Source organism: Thamnophis sirtalis, unplaced genomic scaffold, assembly GCF_051295495.1.
Source record: "Thamnophis sirtalis isolate CommonGarterSnake01/CBP01778 unplaced genomic scaffold, rThaSir2_p1.2 scaffold_2, whole genome shotgun sequence".
Taxonomy (NCBI): Eukaryota; Metazoa; Chordata; class Lepidosauria; order Squamata; family Natricidae; genus Thamnophis; species Thamnophis sirtalis.
Genome location: NW_028261382.1, coordinates 76444653 through 76468186, shown reverse-complemented (window position 1 = coordinate 76468186; position 23534 = coordinate 76444653). Strand labels below are relative to the sequence as shown.

At 44.8% G+C, this 23534-nt stretch overlaps 1 protein-coding gene across 3 annotated transcripts in view; it reads left to right on the top strand.

Annotated features, from left to right (window-relative positions):
• Positions 1 to 23294, top strand: part of SORBS3 (sorbin and SH3 domain containing 3) — a 90338-nt gene extending 67044 nt beyond the window's left edge. For 2 of the 3 annotated variants that reach the window (XM_087706128.1, XM_087706129.1), the window contains exons 14-21: positions 1448 to 1533; positions 2982 to 3028; positions 6293 to 6407; positions 10221 to 10346; positions 12222 to 12752; positions 15930 to 16024; positions 17615 to 17721; positions 19977 to 23294. In XM_087706128.1, coding sequence (XP_087562254.1) covers positions 1448 to 1533; positions 2982 to 3028; positions 6293 to 6407; positions 10221 to 10346; positions 12222 to 12752; positions 15930 to 16024; positions 17615 to 17721; positions 19977 to 20038 — 1169 coding nt within the window. In that variant the 3' untranslated portion in view covers positions 20039 to 23294. The remainder of the gene's footprint in view (positions 1 to 1447; positions 1534 to 2981; positions 3029 to 6292; positions 6408 to 10220; positions 10347 to 12221; positions 12753 to 15929; positions 16025 to 17614; positions 17722 to 19976) is intronic. The other variant, XM_087706130.1, reaches the window with a different exon arrangement.
• The last annotated feature ends 240 nt before the right edge of the window (positions 23295 to 23534 follow it).

Genomic DNA, 23534 nt, shown 5'->3' with positions numbered 1-23534 from the left:
AGGTAAAATGGATCTTCTCAGATCTCACATAGGAAGTGTATTGTCCAGATTGGTGGAATGTTCCACGTTTTCTGGACAGAAAAGAGACTCAGTGACAATTAAATCCCGTCTACGTAAGTGAACAATGAAAACTACTTTAGAATCTTCCTTATTAGGTTTCTTAAAGGTTCCCCTCACACATATGTGCTAGTCACTCCTGGCTCTAGGGGGCAGTGCTCATCTCTGTTTAAAAGCCAAAGAGCCGGCACTGTCCGAAGATTTCTCCGTGGTCATGTGGCCAGCATGACTCAATGCTGAAGGTGCACAGAACGTTGTTACCTTCCCACCAAAGATGGCCCCTATTTTTCTACTTGCATTTTTACGTGCTTTCGAACTGCTAGGTTGGCAGAAGTTGGGACAAGTAATGGGAGCTCACTCTGTTACGTGGTGCTAGGTTTCTTATTGTATGTTTTTTTTAAAAAAAAATTCTGGGAACATTTATAGTATATATTCTTTCTTCATCTCCCTTCTAAAATAATGTACTATATATATTTTTTCTCATGAGTTGCAATCTCTTTAGAGATACAGACATGGAACTTTATTTCCTTAAGGATACGTCAAACTAAGAATAAGCACGCCCCCCCCTTTCCCTTTGGGCTGAAGATTGTCCCTTCCTCCACCACCTCCTCATTACAGTTTGACTCACATATTAATGCTAATACGATGCAAATTGCAGCTAAGTCAGCAAATACATGGGCAGAAACATCCAACTCTGGAAATTTGCCATAATACAGTGGGTGGTCAGCTATTTTGTTGTGTTGTGGATGATTCTTGTTATGAAAGATGAAAACACTGAAGCGTCTCCTAAAATGTTTTCCTTTGCTCCTTAATCAATATAGATTGAGCGTAGTGACACAAAAGCATTTTGAGCAGATGGATGATCTTTTTGATGCCTGGGAACCAAGTGGGTTTTTGGACAGCAATCATATGTACTCCCTTTCCGTTGCTGTTTGGGGAGCTGTAGCCAGTCCCAAGTCACTCATCTCTCAGAAAACAAATAGTAAAATTGCTCCCAATTAATCCTTTTAGTTCCAGCCAACATGCTCCCTTCCATTTCATTTTACTTCCAGTTTTCCCCTCTTTTCTGGGCCAATGAACGTACTTCCAAAGAAAGAACTGAGCCACCCACCAATCTTAATTTTGCTCACTTGTGTAGCTGTGTTGTTGTGTGTATATGTGCAAATTAAAAGAATGTGTAAAATAAGAGAAATGGGGTAAGGAATAGTTTGCTCCAAGGGAAGTATTGTAGATGATTGGAGATGAATATCTCTACTCAGCATAATGTGGATTTGCTGTTTCTTGCCAAGTGTATTATTGAAATTTGGTTTATATGATTGGTTGAAAGTTAGCTCTCCTTTTTCCTTTCCAATTCAAAAGATTCACTCTTTCCTTTATTTTCTTCATCCAGACCCTCTGAGACTTCCTGGGCAAAGTCCTTTCCTTGATTCGTCAGAAATCCTTCTAGATAGTCCTCCCAAGAGAGACGAGAAGAAGGTGAGATGCAAATTCTACTCAAAGGAAGCAGATTGGATTGTGGTGGACTGTCAGTCTTTCTCAACTTGGCTTCTTCTAGCTCAGGCGTCTCCAACCTTGGCAGCTTTAAGACTTGGGGACTTAACTTCCAGAATTCCCCAGCATGAAGTCTACAAGTCTTAAAGTCCCCAAGTTTGGAGACCCCTTTTCTAGATAGATTGGGACAACTTTTAGAACAGGGGTGTCAAACTCGATTTCATTGAGGGCCGCATCAGGGTTGTGTTTGACCTCGGGGGCTGGCCAGGGATATGGCCAGCTTGCCGTCACTTGTGTCAGGGGCACCTGTGGTGGCCTGAGCACAGTGGCAACCGAAAATGGAGCCCATTTTCACTGGCAGAAGCTCCGTGGGCCGATCCTTTACTGTGGCCAGATCTAAGCACCCCGTGGGCCGGATCCTGCCCCCGGGCCTTGAGTTTGATACTCCAGTTCTAGAATCTGAGGTGGACAACCTTTCAACATCTGAAAAGTCACGAATTTCCCAACCTTTTTTAGAAAGGTTTATTATCACGAGCCAAAGAACTAAGCCGCATTAGTACCCCTAGTTAATCTGCTTTAATTTTTCTGCTCTCACTGAGGAAAAAAAGTAAATTGACGGGAGATTTGCAGTCCAGATTTTTTTCTTTGCATACTTCACCAGTTGACTGGAATACAAGTGTTCTTCTCTGTCCCTGATTGACAGGATAAACTTTTATGTCTTGGAGAGGAATTGTAAAACTTTCTTCAGGGATTTGACAATCGCAAAGCCTCTCCTGCATCATTGTATGTTTGTCAGCATATCGAGAATAGGTGAGGTTAGGGCGTGAATTTAACATTAGAAAAGAGCTTAGATTGGATTTTCTGTTGCTTAAGGTACCTCTTCCACCTCCAGTATGCTATAGGCCATACCAGCAAGCTTAATGCAGGTAGTTCTCGACTTACAACAGTTCATTTAGTGACCATTCGAAGTTATAACAGCACTGGGGAAAAAATAACATCACTGTTTTTCACTCTTATGACCATTGCAGAACATGGTCACATGATCAAAATTTGGAAGCTTGGCAACTGACTCGTATTTATGATGGTTGCAACGTGATCCCCTTTTGCGACCTTCAGACAAACAAAGTCAATGGGAAAGCCAGATTCACTTAACAACTGCTTATTACTAATCGCAGTGGTTCACTGAACAATTGTGGCAAGGAAGGTCATAAAACGGAGCAGACTCACTTCACAACTGTTTCACTTAGCGACAGAAATTTCGGTCCCAGCTGTGGTTATACGCTGAGGACTACCTGTAGTTGTGTCCTTGGGCTGTTTTCTCTTATGTTTTACTGTCCTGGCAAAATGCCCAGTTTCTCTTGGTAATTGAGTGCCCTTTAATTGGGTTTTGGACTCTGTGTCTGCTTTTAACTTATTTCTCTTCCCTCTGCCAGATGAAAGCTGCTCGTCTCAAATTTGACTTCCAAGCAGAATCGCCAAAGTAAGTAGCAAATATCTGGCAGCCTTTAGCAGCCGTATAATATTTTAGCCTCTTGGCGCTGTTGCCACGCTAGTAGATTGCGATTGTTGTAGCCCAGAATTGAGGCCCAAGGTCGGTCTTCAAAGCCTTTGGCATGGCCACAAGAGGTTTCTAAAAGCGGTTACTAAATTATAGCATTTGATATAATTAGACATAGCTTTCAAATATGGGACCAGACACTATGAATTATATTGACATTTAAAAACTTGTAAATGAAGTCAATTTATTTTGTTCTGCTCCAGCAACCCCTTCTCGGAGTGTGGCCCCTGGCAATGCCTATTGTAGTCAGTTGTGGCTCTTTGTCAGGAAATGGATTGTGTTGTATCACAGTGAATGAACTACAGATGTTGTTGTTAAGCTGCCCAGAGTCACCGAGAGTGAATAGGGGGTCATATAAATGTTCTTAAATCAAAAGATGAAGATGGAGCCTAGCAAACCTGAGGAGAGAAAAAAGAAGAAAGGGAGAAGCAATGGCCAATATGAACACAGATAGATGTGTATAGAGATACTCATGAAGGTTGGCCTAAGCAACTTGGTCTCCTCCGGAATCCAAATGTTACAACCCAAAGCATCTCCCACACGTTTTTGCTGTCAGCCAGAACTGAAATCCAAAACATTCATACAGCGTGAGGTAGCCTACTCACCTCAATAAAGTTTCATTTATTGGTAAGGATTGAGGTAAGGAAAATGTGACTTCTGATACTCAGGGAGGGGAAGAGATGGCCTGCACTGAGAGAGTTTGAATTGAGAAGAGTTGAGAAGAGTTTAGGAAGAGACTGGGAGCCACTTGTCCAGAATGATTCAGGGTCTCCTGCTGGACTAGAAGACCTCCAAGGTCCCTTCCAGCTTTGTCCTTCTGTTATTGCCAACTGAGCTTGCTCCTCCTCCTTACCAATCTCCTGCAAAGCCTGACTACATTCTCTTCTCACAATCAAGCAGTGGTACATCAAAGTAGCCCACCCTACTTACTATATGGAATCTAGCAGAAATGGTAATTCCTTTTCACATGCACGTTAGACTTATCTTTGGCAGAGTTTTGGCAGCATGACCAGAGATGGGTTTCTACCAGTTTGGCTGATTTAGATAGTAACTCAGCCTGCCATGCCCCCGAACCGATTCTATCTTGTTTTTTGTTTGCTACCATTCTTAGTACTCCACATGCACGCATAGTGGCATCAAGTGCAAGCAAAGCGCGCACAGTGCATCCCTGAGTGAACTGGCAGTAACAGCAACTGGAACCTGCCCCTGAGCATAACTATTATTATGAGATAAGCCCAGGAGCAAAACACAGCATACAGAGCCTTTAGACAGTTAATAGTGGTTTATATATAAATATATGCAGACATGCACATGGAGATAAATGCCTTACCACACAGCTACAGACACAAGGAGAGAAATGAGATACATGATGAGAGAGAGAGAAATGTCCTCTAATGGCCATCTATATGTAGACACCTCACCAGAGTCTCCACCCCGCCAGTCATAAAGAAGCAATACCATATATTGCCGAATCATCCTCATTGCATCAGCTTACAGCTTACAACCTTACATCAGCTGGCAGCTATTAAATCCTCAGTTACCTGACAAATAATTTCAAATGTGACAATATTTGGATATGCCAGAATCAATATCAAAGAGGTCAAAATCCCAGCAGGATGAAGGGAGCTGAGATACTCAGCGGCTTCTATACTTTTTTCTTTGTTTGTTACCATTTAATAACCACATCCTTGAGAGTAAAATCTATGAAACCTCAGTGAGCAGAGGTACATGTCAATATATCATTAACTGATTTTGCAATACGTCTACCCTATCTTTTTTCCCCCCATGATGAAATTCAATTGCATTCCTGAGTAGTTTCCCCCAATAACTACTTAATAGATACTTTTCTTCAGCAAAGTGGTTACATTAGACTATAATCTGGTATATACGAAGGTATTATGGCTAATCCATGAAAGGAAATTCCAGTGCTGTCAATAATGTTCAGATAGAATAATAATATTTAGACCCATATTATCTTTGCTAGTTTTTCTCAACTTGGTTCTTTCAGATTACAAGTGCCAGAATTTTGGGAGGACATCTCAATTTCATTAGAAATGCCATATGGGAAGTTAAAAACTTTAGAATGCAAAACATATGCTGTGATGTTGGAACATATGCCTCTAAGCTACATCTGGAATGTTTTGCCATGTTGAATGTTTAACTCTTGTTACACCATGGATTGAAAATTTAGGTAGTGCCATAGTGATCTTCTCCAAAGCACCTTAACCCAGATATACTTGATTAACCCGTTGCAACATTCTTGGTCTATTGGATTTGACAGAGATTAACCATGTCTTCATTCACTCACTGAGCAGAATTAAGTCAGAACTGATGAAGCTTCTTGGATGTAGACTTCTTCTACTTACTGATCAGAACTCAGTCAGAACTGTCAGTCAGAACTAATAAAGCTTCTTGGGATGAGAAGCAAAACTTCTTCTTCCACAAGGGAAAAAAACACTTAACTTGCCTTTTTAAAAAGCACCTTTGAGACAACCATGAGATGACTGTGAATCTTTCTGTCCTGTGTTCTCAACATTTAGAAAAGATCTCCCATCTCTTTTTACAGGCCCTTCATTGTGAAAAGAGTTTAGTGTGACGTTCAGGGCGAATCCTGTCTTTCTACTGGTAACAAGTACTGAAAGCAGATAACACAAGTTGAAAAACAAAACCAATATTGAAGAGTTTAGTTTTTTAAAAATAGCGTTAGCTATTCAGAGGAGAAAGGCAGGACTGAAATTGAATAAACCAAATCGGGGGAGGGGGGGGAGGAGCCAGTGTGCTTTCCAAGTGCAACAAGATTCCTCACCCCATTCTAGATCACGTGATATTTTTCTGTGAAGCTTTGCCCAAGTCCTTCCACTCTCACTGTTTTTCTGCTTGAGTGGAGAATGTATCTTAGATAGAACACACCCCACTCTCCTCCGCAGAATATTTCCTGGAGCGGCATAGCTGGAAAAAACCACAGCTATGCTGCTCCAGGAAATATTCTACAGCATTCTTTGGACCCAACGAAAGGATCAACGCAAAAGGCTCAATTTGTCTCCATCGTGGCATTAAGCCACTAACCTGAACAGGAGGCGGCTTGTGCAAACCCAGAGAGTAAACTTGGAGAGCCGCTTCAAGGAGATTTGCTCTGAAAAGAAATTTTTGAACAGTGATCCTTATGTTAACCTGTTTGTCTTTCAGAGAACTGACCTTACAGAAAGGAGACATTGTCTACATTCACAAAGAAATAGACAAAAACTGGCTTGAAGGAGAGCACCATGGCAGGGTGGGCATTTTCCCTGCTAATTACGTGGAGGTAAGCTTCTGGAGCCATTGGGACTTTTGGGCTGCCCAAGTCAAATTGAAATAGATTTTGTATACCTATACAGAAGAGAGATGGGACACGGTGGCTCGGTGGCTAAGACTCTAAGCTTGTCAATCAGAAAAGTCGGCAGTTTGGTGGTTCGAATCCCCAGTGCCACGTAACGGAGTGAGCTCACGGAGTCCCAGCTTCTGCCAACCTAGCAGCTCAAAAGCACGTAAAAATGCAAGTAGAAAAATATGGACCATCTTTGAAAACTTTGGATGACCTCAAGGGGTACCCAAAAACTGTAGGGAGATTTCATTCGTTTTGCATCCCTGATATATATGCATAGCAAATGAAAGACCCTTTCATTAAGGCTTACTATTTGAATGTAGGCCTTGACCCAATTGCATTTAACCATGGTTCAATTATTCCTATGTCTACCATTAGCGTGGAGACAAAGTCAGAGCACCAGTAGTAGCTGTGGTGAGTGTTGTGAGATACAGACGTTTCCCTCCTCCTTAGTTGTTCAGGTGTTTCTCAGCCTTGATCCTCTTCCTTAGTATTGTATTTACTCTCTTGCTTCTTTCTGGATCTGTTTCAGGTCATTTGCATATGTTGCTTTCTTGCACATTGTTTTGACTTGTTGTTGTTAGTTGCGAAGTCGTGTCCAACCCATCACGACCCCATGGACCACGTTCCTCCAGGCCTTCCTGTCCTCTACCATCCTCTGGAGTCCATTTAAGCCCATGCCTACTGCTTCGGCGACTCCATCCAGCCACCTGATTCTCTGTCATCCCCTTCTTCTTTTGCTCTCCATCTTTCCCAGCATGAGGCTCTTCTCCAAAGAATCCTTCTTCCTTCTCATTAGGTGGCCAAAGTATTTGAGTTTCCTCTTCAGGATCTGGCCTTCTAAAGAGCAGTCAGGGTTGACGTCCTCTAGGACTGACTGGTTGGATAGCCTTGTTTTGACTTGAGAGTTGCTCAAATGGGTAAGGGAGGGGAGGAAGACAACCCAGCCAACACAAATCCAGTTAAAGTCCCAAACTCAGGCTCTCTGCCTTCCTGCTTCAGTGACCTGATTGGTGACTGATTTCCCCACCCCCGGCTAGAGAGATGATGAAAGGGAATGGGAGAAAAACAAATCTTACCTATAATGAGATAAGGCAAATCAGGTCGACAGAATCAGCAGATGCCATAGAGGCATGTGAAAGATTGGCAAAGAGGGCAGCCAACATTATGCATTATCAGGCCCAAGAAACCAGAGTTACTCAGGAATAGCTTAAGGCAGCAATTTTATCAACGTCTACCTATATTACAGGAATCTCCCCAGACTGTTTACCTTCCTCTGGGAATGATCAAATAAGGTTTCATGGATCTTGAAGGGTGGCCAGGTTTATGTCTTTTGGACTCAAGGCTAGTTCTCCACTTGACCCCTCCTTCCAGCCTAGTTGGAAGTTCCCCAGCATCTGTGCCACCACTGTTTTGTGCTGATTCCAGGATGGGTGGACAGCACCTTAATATGAGGTGATGGGTCTCTTTTTAGACATCCATATTAGGAGCTGAAGAAAGGAAGGAGAAAGAAGGGGTTGTATGTGGGAACAAATGCTGTTCCGTGAACTAGGAAAGCAGAAGGGAACTCTTTCTGGGTCAGAGCCAGAGGTGGTATTCTACCAGTTTGGACCAGTTCGCCCGAACTAGTAGTGGAAATTGCGGGTGGCCCCGCCCACCTGCCTCAGCTCTATGGCATCCCATTTAGGCACTTTTTAAAGCCAAAGTGCGTGAGCAGAAGGCTGAGTGCATGCGCGGACACACGCACGCACACTCACATCTGCGAACCGGTAGGGAAGTAAGTGAATGCCATCCCTGGTCAGAGCATTAATTCACTTTGTTTGCAACAACTAGTAGCTTCTCTCCAAGGGTTCAGACAAGTTTTTGCACTCGGCCTAATCAAGAGTTGCTAGAGAACATCTGAAAACAGGGCCTTTTGCACACACAGTATTTCTACTGCCTCTGAGTAGGTCTACCTAGATGGGATGAGATCTTAAGCGGTAGCCAACAGCTTCAAAGAGGAGAAATGTTTTTCAGCTGTGGTTTTTAAAAAAAAGATAGCTGTGTATGGATTCTGTGAAACTGGAGAAACCGAAGGAAGAAATAACCAGTTGGCAGTCTGTTCCAGTGTTCTTTCCACAGGCAGTTCTTGACTTATGACCAGTCACTTAGTGACTGTTTGAAGTTACGACAGACCTCCACAAGACAACTTACGATTCGGAGTTCTAACGGTCCCCCCGCCCTGTGGTCACATGACCAGCATTTTGGGCCCTCAGCATTTATTCTGTATGTAGCATCTTGTGGTCATGTGGCTGCAATTTACAATGCTTTTTGCAGGAAAGAGGCAATTACTTCTGATTTCCCACCCCATCTATTGCAGACAATGGATTCATTTAATCATTGTGGCATTTGCTTAACTATCATAGGGTTTACTTTTCAACCGCCACATCAGTTTAATAATTGCTGCAACATGGTTATAAAAGTAGGTGCGATCATGTACTTCTGGGTTCAATTACAGTTGTAAGTCAAGGACTACCTTGACTTACAACTGTAGGGCTCAGACAACATGTGGCATCTAATATCCTAGCATCTTTAAAGGCTGTTATTAGTATCAGCTAATTAAGAAAAGAGGTGTTGTCCTGACATTTTGTTTGTTTGTTTGTCAAACATGTACAAGAGAACAAGTATGGGTATGAACATAAACATGAACCAAGGAAGTAAATACAGTGTCAGGCCTGCAGCCGGTTCTTTTTAGGATCTTTGGCCTGCCACACACTCTCTCTTTCTTTACTATGATGTTTCATTAGTGGAGAAATGGGAGGAGGAATAGTAAGGTGTAGAATGTGTTGTTTTCAAAATAAAAAATTCCTTTCTAGAAATCAAGGTCATTCTTTGTCTCTGCACCTCTGCACCTGGCCGGAAGTGGATGGGTAGAAATGCCAGCATGCCAGAGGAAGATTGGACCATGTGATGGGCTTGTGGGTGTGGGGACAAGATCATGAACTTCCAACTGGGTGGAAAACCTAGGAAGCTTTCAGATGCGGGTTCCCACAGATGCACCAACATGCCTCTCTTAACAAATTGGAACTTTGAGGAAAGCTTTGCCTTGGACTCTGATTGAATTCTGGGTGATATTTGGAACGCTGGCATACAGATAAATGGGGATGGTAGGACAGGGATGGTAGACACGCTGGTACACTTATGCACGCCCCCTTTATGGACCTGTTAGGAATGGTGTGAAGTCCATGGTAGACAGTTTAAGGTTGAAGCTGTGGAGGTTAGAAGATGTAACAAGGGAGTCGGGTAGAGCATTCCAGGCATTGACCACTCTGTTACTGAAGTTGTATTTTCTGCAATCGAGTTTGGAGCGGTTTACCTTGAGTTTGTATCTATTCTTTGCCCATGTTTATTGCAGTTGAAGCTGAAGTAGTCGCTGACAGGCAAGACGTTGTAGCAGACAATTTTGTGTACTATGCTTAGATCAGACTGCAGGCGGGGCGGGTCCAGCTTGTCCAAGCCCAAAATTTCAAGCCCGGTGGCATAGGAAAAAAACATTCAGGGAGAGAATCAGACCAGGTCCATGCACAGATGTCATGCACTCTTGTCCTGCACCGATGACAAGAATGTGGCATACACAAGCATTTTCCTCCTTTCATTGTCAATGAGGTGTCCCAGTAAAGATGTTTGGTGCTCAGGTGTGCTCTTTCTTTAGGAACCTGTATTCCAGATTAAAGCCATAACCCTGTTGTGCTGCTGCTTCATTTCTCAATGCAGGTTCTGCCTCCAACCGAAATCCCCAAGCCCATCAAAGTGCCCTCCATCCAAGTCTTGGAGTATGGGGAAGCAGTGGCCCAGTACAACTTCAAAGGAGACTTGGCAGTAGAGCTGTCCTTCCGAAAGGTATCGAAGTCCACACATTAGCAGAAACGTACATTCTTGCTCAGAGTGGAGCCAGCAACAAAAAGGCTTCAGACCCTCCTTCCGTGGCTCATCTGGGCCCCAGGCCAATTCATTCCTCTCCAGCAGATGTGGGGTTTGGTTGGCTGCCTCTGCTTCCAGTCATATTTTTAGTGCCTCTAGGAAAAAATGCAAGGCGCACCTCCTGTGGTGATGGAACAATGTCGTAAATAATGTCATTCTGCCACTTTTGAACATCAGCGCTGAAACCTGCCATCTGAAAAGAGGCTGGATTGAACAGAGCCAATGGCACAGCTGGCTTTGCTGAGTTTTGATCATCCTGTAGCATCTTATCACTCTTGCCAAACTCTCCACCAAAAGGAAAAAAATATTTTGCTAAAGATAAAGAGAGAAAGATGAGCCTGGCAGATGGTTTGGGTTGCTGTACAGCTTTCCTGTGCATTTATCCATCTGTTTTTGGTGGGCAGGGATATTAGACAAGGGAGCTCCAATCATCTTGGGATTACAATTCCCTTTTGTTGCTTTGTTTGGCTGAGATCAATTGGGCACTGAACTTGCTCCGTTTAAATGCTTTGCTCTGAATTCATGTTTCATTGAAAGAGAGACATAGCAATTAGTAGCTTCTGTAGAAAGAACAGAGGACATGGATTTGCAAAATCAAGTTGGTTGTTTAGTTGCTGAACAAATGTTCTGCTCCACAGAACTTAGGATTTTATAAACCTTAAGAACATTTATAAGAATAATATTTGAGAGGGGCATTCTCTTCCCCACAGTTGGGGATCTGGGCCACTGTTGACCTTTCGGAGAAAAGAAAACATGGTGAAAAAAATCAATGACTAAACGGAGTAAATAGCAATAGCACTTAGACTTATATCCCACTTCACAATACTTCACGGCCCTCTCTAAGTGGCTTACAGAGTCTGCCTATTTGCCCCCAACAATCTGGGTCCTCATTTCACCCACCTCAGAAGGATGGAAGGATGAGTCAACCTTGAGCCAGGTGAGATTTGAACTGCCAAATTGCAGGCAGACAGCAGTCAGCAGACGTAGCCTGCAGTACTGCATTCTAACCAGTAGTGGGATCCTCCCAGTTTAACAACCGGCTCGGTGATAGCGGAATTTGCGTGCATGCACAGTTCGAAGAAATTTTCACTTCTGGGTTTCTTCGGAGGAGTAACACAGCGGATTGGTGCTGCTCTGCCATGCGAATCAACTAAAAAGATAAAGGTAGGAAAATAGCGTGGGCAGGAAGGTGGGCCCATCTGATCATCGGGGTGAACCAGTTCACTCCCAGCTGATTATCAGAGCTACCGGTTCACCCGAACTGGTCCGAACCCCACCCCTGATTCTAACCACAGTGCCACCATGATGAAAGAAAAAGTGGTGAAAAAGTACATAAATAAACGGATAAATAAATAAACTGGTTGTAGTTACTCAGCCAGTCAAGAGGCTATAGAGACAAGTATGGTAAGGTAACAGGTGGCCTGGTTCATAGATCTTTCAGATATTTCATTCATGATGTTGTGGTGTGAATTAAGGAGTCGTCATTGCTTTAATGTTGTACACCACCCAGAGTTACTGCTGCAAGAGGCTAGTCCCATCCTACATCCCATATCCCACTGTGGATATGGGAGGAGGCCGTAGAAATGCACATATACGCACACATGCACACACAAACAAATAAATATCAAGATGAGCCCATTGTGCCTGGAACAAGCTGGGTGGCCTTTAGCTTCAAAGTGGTTGTTGAGAAGGACGGACAATCTCTGCTTGGGTGTGTATTTCAGCCTCGGGGCTCTCCTTACCTACTCCCACGGTATGCTAACTTTTGTTTTGTTTTCTTTTCTCTGTCACCAGGGTGAACGTATCTGCCTCGTCCGTCAGGTAGACGAGAACTGGTATGAAGGTCGCATCTCTGGCACAAACCGCCAGGGTATTTTCCCCGCCAACTATGTCCAGGTGGCGAAAGAGCCCAGGGTGAAGAATTCGGAGGAATATCCTCCCTCCCCGGGCCTCCCAGCCCATGCCAGCTCATCCCCCCAGGCACATGCACCCGGTCTGGGCAGTAGGTGGCATTCTGAGACTTCCCCTTCAAGCGTGCCAAGCACTCTGGCATCAGACCTGCTCTCCTTTTCTTCCTCCTTCTCCTCCTCCTCTGCCCCCTCTGGATTCACATTTCCCGTCTCTCCAAAATTTGAAAACCCTGAGATACCAACTCACAGGATCCAGGATGCAGCCAGAGCTGGCTCTTTCAGCCCCCAGAGTCAAAGCCCAGGAAAAATGCCCAGTGGTAGCCCCCAGCCTCCCACATCTGTCCAGATGATGGACACACCACGACCTCTTCCTCCTGTATTGACTTCCCAAGCACGGACTTCCATTCCGCCACAGGTGAGATGCTGTTCTCCCCCGCCTCCCCATTCCTCATGTATGGTGTAAGAGACCGAGCATAATTTCTTATCCCAGGGCTTAAATATAATAAGGGGCTGTTTGCTGGCCTGTGTCCCTCCTTTCATCTACAGGCAGTCACTTAGCATTCTCCTCTGAATTACAAAAGCAGGCTTACCGCTTTCATAATGCGGGGCGTGCATGCAAAATAACAATGCAATATAAAAAAAGGGATGGGGCTGGCAAGGCGCCACTGTGCCACTGCTGGCATCACACGGAGTTTCCCTTATTCCTTCTCTGTGGATCCCACTGTCACAGGTTTAATTCGTTGCAATGGTGGAAATTTCCTTGATACAGCATCACTTTAGACCAGTGGTGAAATTCAATATTTTTTACTATTGGTTCTGTGGGCATGGCTTGGTGGGCATGGTGTGGCTTGGTGAGCCTGGCAGGGGAAGGATAGTGAAAAATCTCCATTCCCACCCTACTCGGGGGCCAGCCAGAGGTGGTGTTTGCTGGTTCTTCAAACTACTCAAAATTTCCGCTACAGGTTCTCCAGAACCTGTCAGAACCTGCTGGAGTTCATCCCTTCTTTAGACCAGCGGTCACCAAGTGGTGGTCCGCGAGAAAATTTTGGTGGTCCGCAGAAAAATCTTTGCATTTTTTATATTGCACTAAATCAGGGATCCTCAAGCTACGGCCCCTGGGCCAGATAGGGCCCACCAAAAGAATTAATCCTGCTTACTGACATGATGGGGTCCTTCAGGTGCTTAGCTTGGCTGCCTATTTAGTAACTGCAGCCCTTCTCTCCCTCCCTGGGAGTCCAGGCGCTTCAGTGAGCGACGCTCAAAACTGTCGGCCAGAGTTTGCCGGGGGGTGATCTAGCGCCCCGGCTGGCTACAGGACAAATATTCATTCTTGGCCATATTTGAGATTCTTAGCTGCAATGGACAGCAAAGCTAGGGTGGACCCTGGACGCTTCTCTCCACTAATAGGTGGCCAAGCTAAATGGACCCCCATCCCATCACTAATTCATATTAGTAGTCCATGGAATTTAAAATTAAGAAATTAGTGGTCCCTGAGGTCCAAAAGATTGATGACTCCTGCTTTAGACCATGTGGGAAATTAATATCCTGTTGCAGGGCTTGCCAAAACAACGGGAAGAGAAAACAAAAACCAGCACAACAACTCTTAGCAGGGGACAAAGTTTGCATTCCTTTTGGTGGACGTGGGTGTGAGCTTTTGCCCTCGGAAAGCCTCAGAAATATATATTTATATATATTATGAAATACATATCTATATATATTTATATATTTCAGGGGTTTAAATCCCTAGTGCTGCATATGCCAGGCTTTCTATGCCTGCCCCCAAAACTTTGCTCCTAAATAATAATGACTTAATTAGCCCATTGTTTAATTCTAGAAATTAATTCTAGGGGACGCGGCGGCTCAGTGGCTAAGATGCTGAGCTTGTCAATCAGAAAGGTCGGTGGTTCAAATCCCTAGCACCGTGTAACTGAGTGAGCTCCCATTACTTGTCCTAGCTTCTGCCATCCTAGCAGTTTGAAAGCAAGTAAAAATGCAAGTAGAAAAATAGGGACCACCTTTGAAAACTTTGGATGACCTCAAGGGGTACCCAAAAACTGTAGGGAGATTTCATTCATTTTGCATCCTGTTCATACACACTATAATCCCTATTGTGTATGAACAAGATTGGTTCTGAATATCATCCATATTAATCCAATTCACAATAACTGTATTAGTAAACCATGTCGACCATGGTATCCTTCTGCGACGACTGCGGGAGGTGGGAGTGGGAGGCGCTGTTCTGCGGTGGTTCTCCTCCTACCTCTCGGACAGGTCGCAGTCGGTGTTAGTTGGGGGGCAGAGATCGTCCCTGAGGCCCCTAACATGTGGGGTACCCCAGGGTTCGGTCCTATCACCCCTACTATTTAACATATACATGAAACCGCTGGGCGAGATCATTCGGAGGCACGGGATAAAATACCACAAATATGCGGACGATACACAATTGTATCTGTCCGCCCCGTGCCAACTCAATGAAGCGGTGGACGTGATGAACCAGGGTCTGGAGGCCGTTAGGAACTGGATGAGTGCTAACAAACTGGTACTCAACCCGGATAAGACCGAGTGGCTGTTGTGTTTCCCCCCCAATAATTTGGCTAATACACCAACGCTTAGACTGGGGGGTCAAATTCTATACCCCTCAGATAGGGTCCGCAACTTAGGAGTCCTCCTGGATCCACAGCTGACTTTTGATCACCAGCTGTCGGCTGTGACCAGGGGGGCATTTGCCCAGGTTCGCCTGGTCCGCCAGTTGCGGCCCTACTTAGATCGGGGGGCTCTCACAGCAGTCACTCGAGCCCTTGTGATCTCTAGACTGGAATACTGCAATGGGCTCTACATGGGGTTGCCCCTGAAGTGCATCCGGCGACTACAGTTAGTCCAAAATGCAGCCGCGCGAGTGATAGTGGGCGCACCACGGTTCGCCCACGTTACACCTGTCCTCCGCGAGCTGCACTGGCTACCTGTTGGTCTCCGGGTGCGCTTCAGGATACTGATGACCATCTTTAAAGCACTCCATGGTAGTGGATCTGGGTACTTGAGAGACCGCCTTCTGCCGATTACCTCCCTAAATCGACCAATTAGATCGCACAGACTGGGCCTCCTCCGAATCCCATCCGCCAGTCAATACCGACTGGCGACCACGCGGAGGAGAGCCTTTTCTGTTGCTGCCCCGACCCTGTGGAACGAGCTCCCCATGGAGATCCGCACCCTCACCACTATCCAGACCTTCCGCGCAGCCCTCAAGATCTGGCTCTCCCAGCAGGCCTGGGGATAGGCTCCTAATTACCCGCCCGAGTGTTTGACTGTTGAATGAAAGTTGGGTTTTTATTACTTTTCTGTTGTTCACATATTGTTTTGTTTTGACCTTGCACCTCCCCTTCCTTGTGGTTGTAAGCCGCCCTGAGTCCCCTCAGGGAAAAGGGCGGCATATAAATCCCAATAAATACCTAAATACCTAAATACCTAAACTTTATCACATTTATCAAATTTAAGCAATCCTCATTATATTGTTCAAACGTACTGTATATAAGCAAGAAATGCCGTGTGCTGGGTTCTCATCGTACTTCCTTTTTCTTGCTCTTGTGACTTGCAGAATTCCGCCCTCGAGACAATATTTTCCCCAACCTCAAAGCTGCAGAGCCCCCCACTATCCGCCCGAGACCCCCCCTCCGGCATCCAGTGGACTCCGTAAGTTAAGCAGATTCACAGTGACGGGGAAGGGAGAGCTGGGCTTTGGCTGGCAGCTGGCCAGCCCTACCGTCCCTGTGAAGTGACCCATAGGGAGGGGAGGAAGGAGGGGGGCTGTAGACAACCCCCCAGAGTGCCAGGCTTGCACAGTCTCTGGATTGTTCAAAACAAGGGGCCCTTTTTCAGCGGGGCCTGCTCAGCGCTAGGCGAATAGAAGCCGCCGCTGTGGGCTTCACCGATGCCAAGCATTACAAATCCCTGCTTGGAAGGCTGAGGACGCTCAAGGTTTCCAAGCTGCAGGGAGAGTGTATGTCTCACCACCTCTTTCCCCCCACCCCGAATATTTGGGGAGGGGGGGCAGGCAGATTGCTCGCCTCTGCACATTTCTTTTCCACACATGAAACACAGTGTGGCCTCTCTCATCTGTTCTGCCTGCAGAAGGAAGGGACTTAAAGTTTATTTTGTCTGTGGAGATTCTCAGTCCTCCAGGTCACAATTGTCCCAAAGGTGCTTTTTTTCCATGAGTCAACTGGACTTTCTGGTTTTTTTTTCTTTAGAAGGTGTTTTGCTTCTCATCCAAGAAGCTTCCTCAGCTCTTTTTTGGAAGGTGCACAAAATTTCTCTTGTTACTTTACACAGCATTAGAGGTCTTGTAAGACAAAATGATTAGAGTATAAACTTGATGAAGGATGAATTTGCAAGCCAAATATTGTATGGGTTTATCCATTTCTTTGGAAGCAAGTTCCACCAAGTGAATCTACTCACAGATAATTCCAGTAGGAATCGACAGGATAGTGGGGAATGGAAGGATTTAGATGCAGATGTCTGCAAGGAGTGTAAATCCTTACATTCCCCACTAACCTTCAGAGCTGAAGAAGCTTCTTGGATGAGAACTGAAATGTCTTCAGAGAAAAAATCAAGAAAGTCCAGTTACCTCCGGAAAAAGCACCTTTGGGATTCCCTTAGGGGGAAAAATCTTTTTTAATTGGAGTATAGGGAAAAAACTAGTATGTACACACACAGGTAATCTTTGATTATGACCATAATATTGTAAGTCGTTATGGTTGTAAAGCAGGTTACCACCTGACTGACTCCATTTTATGATCTTTTCTTTTTTCATGGTGATCATTAAAGCGAACACTGCAGCTCTTAATCACCAAAATGCAGCTACGTTGGGGTGGAGGGATGGCTATCAGAACTTTGGAACTGGGTTGTAGGTACAGTAGTACCTTGGTACTCATCTTTAATTCGGAAAGCATGATGAGGACCAGAAATGAAGAATACCAAACAAATATTTCCCATATAGAATAATATATTGGGTCACAAAGCAGTTGACACTGAAAAGTTCTAGCTTGTATGTCAAGTACTAAACAAACGATGAATACCGGGAGAAAAATGTTCACGTCAAAACGTGTCGAGTACCAAATTTGATGAGTTTCAAAGCAGTTGAGTACCACGGTATCACTTTACTTTCGGGGAAGTGTTGTAGTTCAAATGGTCACTGAGCAACCTGTCATAAGTTAAGGACTACTTGTATGCTGTTAAATAAACGAGGAGGAGACGTCCTCACCCATAGCTTGTGTGTGGCAGGTACCAGGCTATCTACCAGTACCGACCTCAGAATGAAGATGAATTGGAACTTCAGGAAGGTGACCGGGTCGACGTTATGCAGCAGTGTGATGATGGCTGGTTTGTGGGTAGGTCTAAAGTTGTGGAGACGGGCACTTCAAAGCAGGGCTGTGGCAGGTTTTAATAACTTGCAATTTCTTCCACACCTTGAGTTGCCTTTGGAGTCAGAGGCTGCCCTCCCAAAGGAGTGGGCAGGACTGGCATAAAATCTAAAATTGATTTACATTCCAGTTGGATTAAATGTAGACATAATGCATGTGGTTATACTCCAGGGATGGGTTTTCTTCATAGTAAGATATGAGTAACCTCTGAGGGTTTCTAGGGCTGTATCCAAGGCTTTTGAGGTCGATGCGTATCCTCTAGCCTCAGGTGAGGCACCTCTGCCTTATTTAACAAAAGAACAAAGTTGGAAGGGACCTTGGAGGTCTTCTAATCCAATCCCCTGCTCAAGGAGGAGATCATATACCATTTCAGACAAATGCTTTACCAATCTCAGTGTTGGAGGTGGAGAAGATCTAGGTTAAACCTTTGAAGGATTGCCACTGGCCAACTCTGCATTTAGTTTTAATTGAAGGCATCTGAAGAATAGTATTAAAACATAGGTGTGGGCCAGTAGTACTATGTGACAGTCTAAAAAAGAGAGAGTTGTAAACAAATTGGTGCTCCTCATTACTAGGCTGCCTATTCCTGATTCAGGATCTGAATGAATGGAGATCTCCCGTCACCTGGATCATGCCCTGAGTAGCAATACTACCACACAGGAAACCACTAAAATAGAGCCTTTTATTTATTTAGCATATGGCATCTACAGAGGTCATGCCACCACTGATATACAACCCTAATAAAACCCATTGTACATACAAACCCAAATATAAATTCAAAGAAAACATCAGCAAATCAATCAATTTTTATTATATAAAGAGCCACGGAGGCGCAGTGGCTAGAGTACAGTACTGCAGGCTACTTCTCCTGACTGCCGACTGCCTGCAATTTGGCAGTTTGAATCTCACCAGGCTCAAGAATGATTCAGCCTTCCGGTAAAATGAAGACCCAGATTGTTGGAGGCAAGAGGCTGATTCTGTAAACCACTTAGGGAGGGCTGCAAAAGCACTGTGAAGCTGGGTATAAGTCTAAGTGCTAATGCTGTTATAGTAAAAGACCAAAAAAGCAATTTATCTATCCACTATTTTATATATACATACATATTTTGTATACACATACATATAGATATATATACACACACATACACACACATATATGTGTGTGTATGCATGTGTGTACACACACACACACCTATATATATATCGCTCTGTGTGTGTGTGTGTGTGTGTGTGTATACTGGAACGCCTCAAGCAATTTCAACCAAACTTGGTACACATATTTCTTACCCTCTGGAAACAAATACTGTGGGAATAAAACACCCCTAACACCCCTCAGGGTGTGTGTTCTGCTAAGATACAGCCTGTTGTGCCTTACAATGGCTTCTACCGTACTGCCTTAAAATGGCTTCTACAGTAGAGTCGTCATGGTATCGGCTTCATAGTACTCCACAAGGGGGCTCCCTCTGGTAAGGGGGGAAATCCAAATTAATTAGAAATTAAGGTGGTATCACTTTTCTTGACGCTTCTGGAGGCACAGGGAAAACATTTGGAACTAATTTAATTGTCTCCAAAATTAGGGCTTTTCATGTGTGTGTGTGTGTGTGTGTGTGTGTGTGTACGTACATACACACACACACACACACACATACATACATACATATATAAAGTACCGGTATATGGTCAATATAGATGGAGGGAGGAATATTGTCAAAAACTTTGAAGCTGGGGCACAAGAGATAGCAGAGTAAGATATTGTCTTCTTTAGGGATCTTTTTTTTTTTCAATTTCAAGAGGCTGGTCCAGAATCTTCCAAGAAAAAAAACCCCTTTGAACTTTGAACCTCTATTCCCGAGATGGCGAAGCAATGGCCACAGGTGGCACACAGAGCCATATTTGCTGCCAGATCAGCCCCTCAGCTCCGGCGTGCATGCGCGTGCCAGCCAGCTGATTTTCGCCCTTCCGTAGGGTCGGGGGAGGCCGTTTTCACCCTCCCCAGGCTTCCAGAAAGCCTCCGGAGCCTGGGGGGGGGTTGTTCGCACATGCGTGTGGGTAGTGGTGGTGTTTGTGTGTGCATGTGCATGCGCAGGTGGGTGGGGAGGATTGAATTGGTATGGGCGCATGGTTTTGGCCTGCCATAAGAAAAAGGTTCGCCATCACTTCTCTATTCTATTCTATTCTTCCTTCATGGGTCTCTTCTGCATTTGTTTCCCCCTCTGTACTAGGGGTCTCTAGGAGGACGCAGAAATTTGGAACCTTCCCTGGGAATTACGTTGCTCCCGTGTGACCAGCAGCCTCTCCCCTCCCTGCAACTCTACCAGAACCTTCTGCTCCTAGGAATCTTGCCTTTCTTGGAGAAGGGCCCACCATCAATGGACACGAAAGAAAAGTGTCAGACATGGTCTGAAAACTAACATGGGCCACACCGAGATACGTCTTGTTTGCCAGCTGGAGTCTGTATCCCTTGACTTGTTCTCTTTTCACTTCTGCACCTTGGCTTCTTCGGAGGAGGAGACGATGACAGCCTACATTCTTTTCCCAGTATTTATGAAGTGTCAGTCATTCCAGCATTCCCATGACAGATGTGGGTTGGAGCAGAATGTATTGCACTGGCCTCTCGTTTCTCTTAATCTGGGATTTCATATTTTTTGCCAGTTCTTATAACAAAATTGGAAGCTGGAGATGAGCAGTCCCTACTGTTGAGCCCTACACTAATTCTTCCTGCCAGAAAAAAGCCATTTTTTCTTGAAAGTACCATTGTTGGAAGGCTTGATCTATAACCAAAAATCCCCACACAACAGTTGAGCTGACCGGATTACCTGAGTACACAACCTGGGTGTGTGTCTCATAGCAATCCCTGGGCCTTTCCATCAGGAGATTGTGCCAGGGGTGAAATCCAGCAGGTTCCGACAGGTTCTGGAGAACCAGTAGCAGAATTTTTGAGTAGTTTGGAAAACCGGCAAATGCCACCCCTGGCTAGTCCCAGATTGGGGTGGGAATGGAGATTTTGCAGTATCCTTCCCCTGTCATGCCCACCAAGCCACGCCCACCAAGCCACATCACAGCCACCACCCCAAACCACACCAACAAAGCTGGTAGTAAAAAAAAAATTGAATTTCACCACTGGGTTGTGGTTTTTACTTAATGTCTGTGACCGAGATTCTCAGTCATCTCAGTCATGGTTGTCTCCAAGGTGTTTTTTTTTTTTTTCCAAAAAGGCAACTGGACTTTCTTGGTGTTTTTTCCCCCCCTTGAAGACGTTTTGCTTTTTCCTCCACGAAGCTTCTTCAATTCTGGCTGAATTTACTTAATTGCAGGCAGATAAGCTGAAGAGTTACCAGCATTAACATTTCTGCATCTTGCCTAATCTCTCTCAAAGGCTTTGTTGCTGAACTTTGATCTAAATAACTCTTCCATACAAAGACAGCGTGTAGAACTTTGGTCTAAATAACTTAAGAACTGTCCTCTTTCATGCTCAGCCCTGCAGGCAGATGCACTTTCTGTTGTTTTCGGTTGACACAAGCTAAGAGCAATCGGTTGAAGAGTGAACAGAATACTTGGGGCTTTTCCTGCCTCGCCCACAGAGTATGAGCTATCCTCCCCTTCCTGCTTGAAAGGTTCAATCAAAATTTTGAGTTACAGGCACTCCTTGACTTAACGACCGCAAAATGAAGAGCCCAAAATTTCTGGTTGCCAAGAGAAAAAGATGCTAAGTGAGGGTTGCCCCATTTTACGACCTTTCCTGCCACCGTTGTAAAAGGGAATCACTGCAGTCAGTCACACGGTTGTTCAATGAATCAGGCTCCCCCATTGACTTTGCTTGTCAGGAGGTGGCAAAAGAGGGGTCGCATGACCCTGGACACCGCCACCGTCATATGTATGAATCATTTGCCAAGCGTCTGAATTTTGATCATGTGATCAGGTGGCAATAGTTTTAAGTGTGAAAAACAGTCCTAAGTCACTTTTTTCAGTGTGATCATAACTTTGAAGAGTCATTAAACAAACAGTTGTAAGTGGAAGACGACTTGTATTTACGATAAGGGATTAAAATATTGTTTCCAATGATGCTCACCTCATATTTAAAAAAGCACTCCCAATTCTATCACCACAATTTGCATTAAGGTCCATGTGGTTCCCAAATTTTTCTCCAAAATCTCATTCCTGCCTCCAGAAGCAGAAGTAAGGGACCAAAAACATTGTTGGTGGCACCTCCTGTCATAGATAATGGTGGTCTTCATATCAGATGTTTCTTATTTTCGGTGTTCGTCTCCCGACTCTTCCCGATCCAGCAATTTCTTTCACCTATAGAGACAGCAGCCAAGATACAGGAAACATCTAGAGATGGATATTTCTCCACGCCCTTTTGTTCAGATTACCAAGGTTATTGATTACATCCCGAGGGATGAAACATTGAGCCAAAAAGGAAGGGATGGAGATGGTTTGTGTGTCAGGATACTGACATTATGCCTCTTCCATCTTCAATGTCCTTTCGCAGTGCTATTGTGTGGATAGACACAATCTCAGGTCAAAACTTGCAATTTGGGACCTGTCCAATATCAGCCTGTTTCTCTTCCTGGGGTTAAAAATAGAAATTGTCCTTACCTAGCCTAGGGACACGGTGGCTCAATGGCTAAGACACTGAGCTTGTTGATCAGAAGGTTGGCAGTTTGAATCCCTAGCGCCGCGTAATGGAGGGAGCTCTCGTTACTTGTCCCAGCTTCTGTTTGAAAGCATGTAGAAAATGCAAGTTGAAAAATAGGGACCACCTTTGGTGGGAAGGTAACAGCGTTCCATGCTCCATCAGGGTCTAGTCATGCCAGCCACATGACCAGGGAGACGTCTTCGGACAGTGCTGGCTCTTCGGCTTTGAAATGGAGATGAGTACCGCCCCCTAGAGTTGGGAACGACTAGCACATATGTGCAAGGGGTACCTTTACCTTTAAATAACAGCCTGGCATATGGCAGATTTGGGCCCAGTATCCTACCTCAGTAGACTGTGTTCCTTTGAGAATGCTATTCACCACATTTTTATGCTCAGCAATGCTCTACTGATGCAGAGTGATAAAAAGGTAACGTAGGCTGGCTTTGGACTGTGTGTGAATGGTGCTATGCGTGTCTTCTCAGCTGGTGCACCAATCACCCAGAATCCTGGCTAGCTTGCTCAGATTGAGTGGAGGAAAACAGACCCTAGGTGGGCCTGTCTGTCAGTCCTGGGAAAGCTGCTCATTGGTGAAGGAGAGACTGAAGTGGCAAGCAAGCTTTCTTATGGGAAATATTATCTTGCCCACAATCACAAACGTATTTGTAAGCAGCCGTTGGGTTTTCCTGGTTCGAAAGCTACCGATTAGGCCTCTGAAATTAAAAAAAAATTGGGGGGGGGGGTCCCTGGCCTGACCCGTTTTACAGGATGTGTTCTCCTGAAACTGCCTAGCTTCACTACAGTTGTTCGAAAGGGTGTTTAGCTGTTAATCCTGGAAAAAGAGCTCTGTATCTACAATTGTCCGTGTGGCTTGTCCTGCCAATAAAATCCTCACCAAAACTGCCGTCCAGTGTGGCGTTTTCTTGCCTTTGAATACGCAGAGTTTCATGAGCCCACAAAGACAGGGAGTGGTTGTGCCACAAATCCTGAGGAAATGGTTATCTAATGTGTGTGTATGTTGTGGCCCGCCAGCAGCCAGCAGAGCTGGCATAGATTTGGACAGTGCTGCTGTGGTGCCAACATGAAATTTCTCTTCACCTCTCACTTGGGTTTGAGACAGGAGAGCTGAAATATCCTTATCAAC